The sequence below is a fragment of the Phyllostomus hastatus genome, unplaced genomic scaffold (genome assembly GCF_019186645.2).
Source record: "Phyllostomus hastatus isolate PE091 unplaced genomic scaffold, TTU_PhHast_1.1 phas_scaffold_93, whole genome shotgun sequence".
In the NCBI taxonomy this organism is placed as follows: Eukaryota; Metazoa; Chordata; class Mammalia; order Chiroptera; family Phyllostomidae; genus Phyllostomus; species Phyllostomus hastatus.
Window position 1 is genome coordinate 45,880,778 of NW_025334042.1, and position 12,314 is coordinate 45,893,091.

Below are 12,314 nucleotides of genomic sequence, written 5' to 3' on the forward strand. Positions count from 1 at the left end.
GTCATGCTCCTTAAAATGCGTTCAGAAGTTTTTGTTTTCTATAATGCTCCTTATCCTGAAATTTCATACCTGCCATAGGGTGGTATCTGCCTGGCACGGTCTTCTTTAAGTACCTTTTGTATTCTTTCTTTTGCCTCAGGGAGTTTCTTTCAAAGTGTCCTTAACTCTGTGTGTTAACATGTGCAATTTCTCTTATTGTAGAAAGTCCTTTTCTCTTTTTCTTTCTCAAAATTCTCCTAATTCTTCAAGGTGGATTTGAATTCCTGCTATTTCCTGAAGATTTTCCTGGTAAGCTATAGGCTAGAGAAGGGTATAATTTACCTCTAGATCGTAATTCGTAAGCCAGAAGAGGTCCTGTTACAAATTTCTTAGCATTCACCATAATGTCTTCCATGGTGGTTTGCACTTACTAGGTATGTTTGTGTTTGATTTTGGTGGGGAGTGGAAAGAGGGTCTGGCAGAGTAGCAAAGTTATGCTCTGATCAATTGTCAAACTGCTCCTTTTTGCTTATTGTTTTAGTTACTGTACACCTGAGTAGTGTAAGCAAACAATAAAAATAGATGTTTGAAATGAGAACAAGGCCCTGTAGTTTTCCACTAGTTGCCAAACTATGGAAAGGTCTGTATTGCTTTTATTCTTCAGTTTAACAGTGTGTAGTTACTCTTTTTTTATTTTCACATATTCTTTTATATTTGTGTATTCATGTTTACTTTGAAGAACTATATTTTATAAATTAATTATAGCTATTTGAGTATAGCTTTTTACTTTTAAGGACTAAAGCATTTCACTAAAATAATTTCAAAAGTCAAGAACCAGCAACACATCCGATACTGTGCTATATTCACAGCAGAGATCTTTAATTTTTAAGTCAGTTCTAATTTGCATGTGAGAAGCTGCCGGTGAGGGATAGAGCTTATATTTGAAATCCAAATCTGATTCTGCCAGAATATTGTTTGCTAATCATGAGATTATTTTTTTACAGCAGAAGAATGAAGAGTAACTGCTAAATAGAAGATGCTTAATTATGTAAACTAAAAGAATCTTTTGGAGTTGTGCTTTTGTTATTTTTCTCACTGTGATTTTCAGTTTCTTTTTTTGTTCATTATCCAAAGTCATACTTAATCAGCTGTCTTATATTTAAGTTGTTCATTTATCAAAATGAGCCAACAAAAATGTTGCAGGACGACATAGCTAAAAGAGAAGAGTTGGTTGATCCTGTAACATTTTTGAAGTTGGAGTTTAAATTTTATTCTTACAAAGAAGCTCATTATTAGGCATCTAATTCAGTATTAGACATTTAGATTGGCAAATTTTAATAGAAAGGCGAATATTTAGACATAATCAGAAAAATTAGTATTTATTAAGTATAAAGTAATGCATATTAATTGATTTAAGATAATGCTGAATGAAACTAAGAATAAAATTAAATCAGATAATGTTTAAATACCATAAGCTTGTAAGGAAGTAGTGTTTTAAAGCTTTATAATATGGAATATTAAGCACTTGGCATTTGATGTGCCTCTGATAGGATGATGAACTCCACCTAATGGAGAACATAGGTTCACTGTCAAGTATGTGGTATTTTAGATGAGGTAGCAGTGTGTTTTCTGGGAGAAGGGAATTCTGCAATAGAAACTGATGTGAGACCTTAGAATACAACTTTACATATTTGTAATTTTTCTATGTAAGATGATAACAGAAGCCATAAGCCTTGATGAGCTTTTTGAAAGGTGTTTACAGACAGAGAAGAACTCAAGAAATCTTGGGAAATACCCACCCGTATTTGAAAAAGGAAGAAGGAACCAGTGAAATGGAGAGATAAAAAGCACTCCTGGCTATAGAAAAAGAAATAAGATACTGTGCCACGAACCCAGTGTAGAGTTTTAGTGGGTGGTTAAGATGGTCCAATGTTAAAAAGTGGCGAAAGAGCTCAAGAACTGAGAAAAGCAAGAAACTAGTCATTGGCTGTTTTCAGTAGTCACGTAACCTGAGGCATAGATTGGAAGCCATTTGTAGGCAGGTAAGGGAACAAATGATGAAAGCTAGAAGCAGCTGTTGGCGATCATATTCAAAGATCGCCAAAGATCGCTTTGTATCTTTCATATACAAAGAATGTGGCCATTAAAACAGGATCATTCAACTTTTAAACAGTGTCTATAAAATGGGGGGAATTGCGTTGTGTTAAAGGCAGAAAAGAAGGGCCGTATGGAGAAGGAAAAATTGAAGATCCTTGAAAAGAAGGAAATAGTACTGGGAGAAAAGTTCTTGTAAAGGGGGTAGAGGAAGATACTAGAGTCAAGAGATAATCTCCCTATTAGGACAGAGAGGGAAAAGTGTAGAGTTTTCAAAATAAGCTTTCTCTACTAAAATAGACATTTCTGGATTATATGTCTAATGAAGGAATGATTTTCACCCTGATCAGTTTTCAGGCAGTAATAGAATGGGACCAGAAATTCTTTCTCAGAGCACTGCCATTACAAGGGAGCAGGAATACATCCCTTCTCCAAAAGTAGGCAGCAGAATGCACTTTACATGGATTTAAAATTTGGGCAAGAATTCCTTTCATTCATTCAAATGGTTGAGCTCTAGGATCTGAGGATAAGAACTGTTAATAGAAATTTTCATTTCCATTCTTAGGAATGTTCCTTGAGTGTCTTAGGAAACCTGTCTCCTTTTAAAAATTATTTAACAAATATTTATTGAGTTCCTTGCCAGGCTCTTTAATAGCTGTGGAAGGCAGATGAATGGTTGAATTAAGGTTCCTGCTATTCTAGAGTTCACATTTTTTAGATATGTAATCTGCCCTTTTCTCTGCTTACTCCTTTTACTCTTAAACACCAAATTAATTTTAAGATATAGCACAGACAGCCCTCACTAGTGTGGCTCAGTTGGTTGGTTGTTTCCCCACAAACTGAAAGGTCATGGGATCGATTTCCCATCAGGGCACATGCCTGGGTGGCAGGCCAGGTCCGCAGTTGGGGACATACGTGAGGCAACCAATTGATGTTTCTCTTCCTCTCTTTCTCCCTCCCTTTTCCTCTCTCTAAAAATAAATAAATAAGATCTTTAAAAAAAAAAGATAAAGCATAGACATCATAAAATATGTCCAGGAATGATCTATAACAAGAAAATATAAATATAAAAAACATAAGCTCATGGATCAAAGAGAAATTATTAACTTGAAACAGTATTTAATATAGGAGTTGGATTTTAACTATGTTTATAACTGTTTTTTAAAGAATTTTAAAAGATTTTATTTTTTTATTTTTAGAGAGAGGGGAAGGGAGGAAGAAAGAGATGGAGAAAAACTTCAATGTGTGGTTTCCTCTTGCGAGCCCCTTCTACTGGGGACCTGGTCTGCAACCCAGGCTTGTGCTCTGATTGGGAATCCAACTAGTGATCCTTTGGTTCACAGGCTGGCACTCAGTCCATTGAGCCACACTAGCCAGGGCATATGTTTCTGACTTTTAAAAAATTTATTTAAATATAGATTTAGCCAGTTGGCTTAATAGAAGTTCTGTTGTATCTGATATGAACAGATAAACATTCAGTTAATATAAATTTCTCTTTCATCAGCTATAAATCAGATATTTATTGATATTTGCAAGTGAAACTACTAGAATATGGTATAGTTTTCCTTGCTCAATTTTTAAGTATTTTGTCTTTTTCTGAGGTTTGGATGTTCTTGGAATATCATTAGGTTTTTTTAAACTTTTAGAGAGGATAGATGAAGAACATCTGGTTGTCATTCCATTTAGGCAATCACAGTGTTGGCTTACATGGAATATTTCTTACTAATTATATGGATAAAAAATTAACACTTGCACATAAGACTGTATTTGATATTTTTTTGTAGATGGGTTAGGGGGCAGATATTGATTATATGTCCATGTTTTTAGTACCAGAATAACATTTCTGAAGGCTAATTTGCCTGGCACAAGGTCACCTTAAAAAGTAGAAATGGTCTCAATTAGGGACTTCCAAGTTTGTGCTTTAAAAGACTCCATCGTTTAGAACAGAAGATGCTGCTATAATGTCAGAGACACTTTGGTTACTTCTAGGGAAATTGCTAATATTCATGAGACTGTCAGAATGAGTTTAATGATGTTAATTTCAAGTAGAAACAATGAAATAAAAAATATACTAAGTGAAAGACTCCTAAAAAATACTTCAACTCCAACTCTGTTTACAAGCTGTGTGACCTTATATGAATCTGTTTCCTTAGATGTAAAAAAGGCAAAACTCTCAGGATAAAATGTGTTATAAAGCAAATATGCAATGAAATAATGCATGTGAAGGTACATTATAATTTGAAAACAAATGTACAAGCAAACTTAAGGTGATGATATTGTATATTTAATTTTTACATAGTCATTTAGTAGAAGAGATGCATGCATACTAAAGCTAATATTGCCAAATTAAGAGATTGGAGAAATAGAGGTAAAATATGAGCTTATATTGACTTTGATATCATCCTCATTAAATCAGCTTTTTGTCATTTTGTGAAAGCATTGTGATAGGGATAAATACTTTTGGATTTTGATGTCACTGGCAAGTTGCATTTGTCATTTTCACATACATTTGAAGAATAAATATACATTTTTTTCTCTTTAAACTTAAACATGAAGGTTATGAATACTGATGGCACTGGAAGACGAGTGCTAGTGGAAGACAAAATTCCACACATATTTGGGTTCACTTTGTTGGGTGACTATGTTTACTGGACTGACTGGCAGAGGCGGAGCATCGAAAGAGTGCACAAACGGAGTGCAGAGAGGGAGATCATCATAGATCAGCTCCCTGACCTCATGGGCCTGAAGGCCACAAATGTTCATCGAATCATTGGTAAGTAATTCCAAAATTCTCTTAGAGGTAGAAGCCATGAATGAGCCAAGATGGAGATAGGCAGAATTTTATAAAGCAGCATGGTAAATTGTTGATGTTTTGAGGGAGTATAAAATTAATCTTTTAACTCCTTTTTTATTTTTCAAGTCAGAAATGAGTCTTTTAAATGTTGCTTTTCTACTCTGTCTGCATAGTTTGTATTGAAGGGAAACACACACACACACATACCCCCTTCATCAAAAGAATTCAATCCTATTGTATGAATAACATAGTTTATTTTAAAGCTTACTGTGGATACAAAGGAAAATATTTTGCCGTACTTTAATTCCTAGTTGATCAGCAAGGGAGTTTTGAACTGCTCCATTTCCAGCCTTGTCCAGTTCACCCCTCTTTTTAGGCCCTCACCCTGGAAGGTCACGATATTGATGCCAATTTAGTGCAGACACCCAGTCGGCATAGCGTGCATACTACAGCTCAGAAACTCCTGGTCTCGAGCACTTCTCCGGCTGGGTCTACCCGGTAGCTGGAGCCATAGCTGCCGGCCTTGTATCAGTGCTCTTAGTGCTTGTTTATGGGATTAGAATGGAACCTCTGGGTTTGAGAGCAGATGCAATCATAGGTCTCTGTGAACCAAATGCTTAGTAATTCTAAAGTAAAAATGTGTTGATGATGTCACTGTGTGTCCTTCTGTGCCCTTTCATAATTATCTTTTAGGTTCCAACCCCTGTGCTGAGGAAAATGGGGGATGTAGCCATCTTTGCCTCTATAGACCTCAGGGCCTTCGCTGTGCCTGTCCCATTGGCTTTGAACTCATCAGTGACATGAAGACTTGCATTGTCCCAGAGGCTTTCCTTTTGTTTTCTCGGAGAGCGGATATCCGGCGAATTTCTTTGGAAACTAACAATAATAATGTGGCCATTCCGCTCACTGGTGTCAAAGAAGCTTCTGCTTTGGATTTTGATGTGACAGACAACCGAATTTACTGGACTGATATATCACTCAAGGTTGGCAAAAGATTTGAAGTATTAAAACTGGGGAGTAAAAAGGAGAGCTTCTAGGTCAACCTCCTTCATTGCTTAATAGGCAATGTTCAACAAAGAACTTAAATTTTTTAAAGGAAATCAAGGGAAAATCCCGTTCATTATTTAATTAAGTGCCTTTTAATACAAGGTACTTTGCTTGAATGTCTAAATCTATAAAACATAGTCTTCCTTTACTTTGTTCCATTTGAAGGTAACAAATGACATTTTCCGCAATTAAAGAGTAAGCAGTTGTATATTTCACACAAATGGCTTACAAAGACTTGACTCTTAATTTTTCTTTCAACAAAATTTTGGAGCCTGAATGAGGTAGAAAATGCCAGTTATGAGTTACAGCCCAACTTTATTTTCTTTTTCCTAGAATAAATACTGAAAAGCATACTGAATCAAAAAGGAGTTCTCAGAAAATCTGGAGAATAATGTTTTCTTCTTCCAGATTGTTTTGGGCTTGTTTCATATAACTTGTATAAAGTTTTGTTTAACGTGCAAAAATCATGGGGCATTGGAGCCAGAGTAGGATTCTGATAATGTTCAGTAAAATCTGTTGAGTGAGTAAATGGAGTAAATAAATAAATCTTGGCTTTTACTTTGGCCTTCTAACTTTCCACATCTTGAAAATAGAGATGATCTCTATTTTGCAGGGCTATTGTGAGGATTAAGTGAGAAAATATGTGTACACAAAATACTTAGGATAGTGCTTGACAGGAAGTAGCAGCTGTTATTAACAGCTTGAATTATGATTGTTTCAAATTTTAGAGAGCTCAGAGCTACAGTAGGGATAATATGAGTATGGCATTATGCATTTTATGTAAGGTATAAACTTGTTGAGATCTCAAATTGACACAATAACATGGCATACTCTCAAGTACCATCAGAAAGCTACCTACCAGTTAAGAGTCTACAATATTCTGGTCACATCTCTCTCACTTGATTACTAATAAAGTTTAAAAAGAAAGTCATTCTACTGTCTTATCTGAGTAATTTTTGGTCCTTAAGAATCTCAAAAATTTCTCCCTGAATTGGCAATAAAACTTGAGGTCACAGTTGCATTTATTAGTTTGATATCATTTTTCCCCCTGTACTCATAAAATATATGAGTTGTTTTAAGAAACTATGCATCTGCCTCTTCTGGATCCTCCCACCCAACAAAACCTAAACCAAATATCTTCTCAGTAGTGTTTTGTAGTTAAGCCATTTAACTTTGTTGTTAATCTTACTTTTGCAGACCATCAGCAGAGCCTTTATGAATGGCAGTGCACTGGAACATGTGGTAGAATTCGGCTTAGATTATCCAGAAGGCATGGCGGTAGACTGGCTTGGAAAGAACTTGTACTGGGCAGACACAGGAACAAACCGAATTGAGGCGTCAAAGTTGGATGGACAGCACCGACAAGTTTTGGTGTGGAAAGACCTAGACAGTCCCAGAGCTCTTGCGTTGGACCCTGCTGAAGGGTAAACAGCTTTATGTATGCATTCTTTGCAACTACATTGTGCATGGCCTAGTATGGGTTATATTTTTAATGTCTTAATTTTTATTAGGACTCAGACAACTAAACTATAAATAGGCTTTATTTTAAAATCGTTAGCTAACATTTCACTGATTTAGAATTAATTATTAGCTGAATTTTACTTTTGTCACTATGAACATTGGGTGAAAAAAGATTAGTAAAATGGATTAATAATTAAATATTGTTGGTCGTGTTTGTATACTAAGTAAACAGGCTTTTTAAAGGTATCATCAAGTCTACATTTGCTTGTAGTCTCTCCTAAGTTATACTGATTGCAACCTATTAAAGTGAATCCTCTGAAATAATATGTGCAAAGAAATAACTGCAATTAAAAAAGCTCCACTTTATAATACTCATTAATTCAGGAGGATAGCTATTTTAGTCATTATTATAAGCTTGGAGACACTTTGGTATTAAACAGTTAACTGTTTTTGATAAACAGTAAACTATTTACAAAGTGACATTTTCTGAGAGTAGATGATTTTTCTGCATGATTTAGAAAATTTTAAAAAGCCATTAGCTAAGAGATCTGAAGTCTGAAGAATAATTCCATGTTTTAATGTCTCTTGATGCAAATATTTTTAAATTTTATTTTGTTGTGTTTTTTATCACCATTTATCTCCCTTATACCCTCTTCCACCTCCACCCACCCACCTTCCCCCATAATCATACTGTTGTTCATGAGTTCTTTCTCTTTTTTGCTTGATCCCCCCACTCCCCAATTACCCAGAGCTGTCAACCTGCTCTCTGTTTATGAGTCTGTCTCTGTTTTGCTTGAAGTTGAGTTTGTTCATTAGATTCCGCATATGAGTGAAATCATATGGTATTTGTCTTTCTCTGACTGGTTTATTTCGCTTAGCATAATGTTCTCCAGGTCCATGCATGCTGTCATAAAAGAAAATTTTCTTTTTTTATGGCTGAGTAGTATTCCTTTGTGTAAATATACCATAGCTGTTTTATCTACTCATCTGTTGATGGACACATAGGCTGCTTCCAAATCTTGGCTATTGCAAAAATGCTACAGTGAACATATGGGTGCGTATATTCTCATGAATTAATGCTTTTGGTCTCTTCAGATAAATTCCCAGAAGTGGAATCACTGGATCATAAGGCGCTTCCATTTTTAATTTTTTTAAAGATTGTATTTATTTTTAGAGGGGAAGGAAAGGAGAAAGAGGGGGAGAGAAACATCAATGTATGGTTGCCTCTCACGTACCCCTTGCTGGGGACCTGGCCTGCAGCTCAGGGTTGTGCCCTAACTGGGATTTGAACCACGACCCTTTGGTTCTCGGGTTCGCGCTCAATCCGCTGAGCTACACCAGCCAGGCCCATTTTTAACTTTTGAGGGAACTCCATACCGCTTTCCATAGTGGCTACACCAGTCTGCATTCTCACTAACAGTGCACGAGGGTTCCCCTTTCTACACATCCTCTCCAATACTTGTTGTTTTATAAGTTTTTTATAAATTTTGGATATTAACCCCTTATCAGATATATTGGCAATCATGTTCTCCCATTCTGTGAGTTGTCTTTTCATTTTGTTGATGGTTTCCTTTGCTGTGCAAAACCTTTTGTTTGATGTAGTCCCATTTGTTTTTTTTGTTTGTTTTGTTTTCTTTGCTTGAGGAGATATATCAGAAAAAAATAAAAGCAGAAGTTAACAGTGTAAACATACAGGCATATTTTACCATATTTATTATTTAAAATAGTATTTCTGAAGTCACTTTAATTCCACAATTAGCTAGTTAGCCACTTAATTAGAAGGCCATACCAAAGGCAGCTCTGTGCTGACATGTTGTGGTTGGATTATGGTGATCTTTTACTTTGAGCTTCAGTTACCAGACAGATAAATTTAGTAGTTGGGACCAAGAACTCTAGTTTATGTGGCTGCTGGCAACTGTGAGATTTCTCTCACAGTTGTTTCTCTTTGGCTCTTGTGGTGTGCGCGTGCCTGTCAGCTGACAAGTACAGATGCAAACAAAGCCCAAGACCAACTTTTCAGAAAAGCATTGCTACCAAGTCAGTCATCAGCTGACAGGCTGACGAGTGAATGTCTGTCCTCAGGTATTTGATGAGAGCTGGCATGTGGAGTGCTTTCCTAGGCCTAATATTTAGAGTGTTTTGAAACTAGCATCTTACTAGTTTTAGCTGAAAGGGCAGTTGGCTAAGGAATAGGATCTAGTTCTAGTTCTGTCGTGTAACTGGCTTGAAGACATTAGACAAATCATTTATTTCTTTTAGTGTTTTGGCCTCCTCCTAAGTAAAAAGCCTGTAGGACTGTAGGGCCTCTCCAAGGGTAATGTAAAAAACTTGACCAAGTAAAATAAAAGTAGAGGAATATTTTAAAATTTCACAGTGATGACAGGAGTAGCATTCACTGCCCAGATGACCCAGTAAGGGGTGTCATTGCTCCTATACATATAGTCTGTTCCCTGGGACCATGTTAACCAAATATGTAAGTATTTTCAAACTTTGCTTTTTCACCAGTTAAAGGCTGTTAACTTATACTTTTGATGTACACTCCTGCAGCTTGATTTTAGGGAGAGTTGATTATACAAGTTGACAAGTAAGTTTAAAAATTTAAAATCACAAATTACTTGTATTTAGAAATACATAAAGATATTTTGTTCAGAAATGAACCAGATTCAGATACCAGAGCTTTAATCCTTTCCCAGTGTCTTGAATATTAGTTTTATAAATGCAAGTGTTGCAATAAGGAACTCATTGGTTTGTTTCCAATTCCTAGGTTTTGGATGGAACAGATTCATTGGAAAAACTAAGGAAAGCTGACTCACTTCCTTTTTAGGATATAAGAAAATATATTTAGTTGAGGGTGCCAAAATAATTGAAAAATTATAGCTATGATTTTGTTTTACCAATTTCCTTGATTTAATATATATTTTCTTTAAAGTTATTTAATTAACTATGCCTGAATATGGCCCTTTCTCCCCAATAATCAAAAGCGAAATGTTAAATGTCTACTTTTTGAATTTAGATTCATGTATTGGACTGAATGGGGTGGAAAACCTAAGATAGACAGAGCTGCCATGGATGGAAGTGAACGTACTACATTGGTTCCAAATGTGGGGCGTGCAAATGGCCTAACAATCGATTATGCTAAAAGGAGACTCTACTGGACAGACCTGGACACCAACTTAATAGAATCTTCAAATATGCTAGGTAGGTTCTACTTTTTATTCACAGATAGTAGTATATTGTTCTTCTATGCAAAAATCAGAAAGATTGCTATTACTGTTAGGTAGATTCTATAAATAAAACTTCTCATGAATGTCTGGATTCTACCTCTGTTTGGCATTGTATTCTGTTTATTGTTACTAATAGTGGGCTAGGCACTTGGACTCATATCTCTTTATTATGTGGAAATTTCATTATTGTTGTACTTGTAATGGAATTTATAACTCCCTAGATATTCCTGCAGTGACTTTTTGTATCAGTACAATAAAATATATGCATTTCCATCTTGTTATGGAAGGAAGAAGAAAAATTGAGCTATAGATCCTTATGGAGGGAAAATAAGACCACAATCAAAAGAGACCATTTGCAGAAGTTTAAACAAACTCAGAGATTTATAGCAAGAATATAAGCTTGAGGCATGGGGTCAGGCTGCAGATGGATTGATTTCACAGGACTGGTCTGGTTTTAGAATTGCGTTTAAATGAATTGTTCAATTTTAAATTGCTTACAAATGTTTGTTTTATATGTTACAATTTGGGGGAGGGGGCAGCAAGACTCATAGTCTCACATATTTCATCCCTCTGCTTTTCCCCTTCTACTGCCTTTCTGAAAATAGGACTCAACCGTGAAGTTATAGCAGATGACTTGCCTCATCCTTTTGGCTTAACTCAGTACCAAGATTACATCTACTGGACGGACTGGAGCCGACGCAGCATTGAACGTGCCAACAAAACCAGTGGCCAAAACCGCACCATCATTCAGGGCCATTTGGATTATGTGATGGACATCCTCGTCTTTCACTCCTCTCGGCAGGCGGGGTGGAATGAGTGTGCTTCCAGCAATGGGCACTGCTCCCACCTCTGCTTGGCTGTGCCAGTTGGAGGTTATGTGTGTGGGTGCCCTGCCCACTACTCTCTCAATGCTGACAACAGGACTTGTAGTGGTAAGTTGCATTTCCTCCAGAGCAAACTAGAATTAGAGGAGAAATCAGGACTTTGAAAACTGGTTATGTTCTTTCTAGAGTAAAACGGTGTAGAACCCTGAAGTTGGTCATCTGTTTAATAAAAAAGGGAGGGACTAGAGATGGAAAAATACATGTTTTTGTTACTTTTTATTTGATGACAGCTAGTTGATATTGTTGGAATACTTGATGTTACAGAAAAATCTTTTACCCTTCAATATTAAATATGTAGTTCAAAATCTGCATAGCTTCATTGAGAGAGACAGACAGTCCTACATGTGTGCTATACATAATTCATATTTACTCATTGTAAAGGAAGAGAAGAGCAGTACAAACAGTACAACAAAAAGAATCTCCAAAATACAAACACTTTGTCCTTTGAAGTTAATAGAATAGGCTAAATATTAAAAAATTTAAGTGTAGAAGATGTAGAAGACCAGATAGAAAAGGCATGTGAGTAAATTTAGTCCAATATGGGACAGTCATAAGTAGATGGAAAACTAGAAAGCACATGCTGTGAACAATGGTGGGCGGTCGCTACTAATTCCAATTGTTGTTACCAGATCTTCTTATGTAGTCTTGAACCCAGATATTTTGGGGGGGGCTACAATACCTCCTCACCTCAAATGTTAATAGGTACTGCGTATTAAATACACACACACAGCTAACAACAAAGCACAGTGAATAACAAAACATGTTGGTATAGGGAAACCTAGTTCATGCTTTAAGTATCCATGAAAGCCATGTTGGTGGATAGACAAGGAC

At 36.1% G+C, this 12,314-nt stretch overlaps 1 protein-coding gene across 1 annotated transcript in view; it reads left to right on the plus strand.

Moving 5' to 3' along the window:
* The window catches only part of LRP6 (LDL receptor related protein 6), a 139,527-nt gene that overhangs the window by 90,152 nt on the left and 37,061 nt on the right, over nt 1–12,314 (plus strand). Inside the window, exons 8-12 of the mRNA XM_045829020.1 lie at nt 4,630–4,846; nt 5,561–5,850; nt 7,112–7,338; nt 10,389–10,573; nt 11,205–11,531. Of these exons, the coding sequence (XP_045684976.1) occupies nt 4,630–4,846; nt 5,561–5,850; nt 7,112–7,338; nt 10,389–10,573; nt 11,205–11,531 (1,246 nt within the window). The remainder of the gene's footprint in view (nt 1–4,629; nt 4,847–5,560; nt 5,851–7,111; nt 7,339–10,388; nt 10,574–11,204; nt 11,532–12,314) is intronic.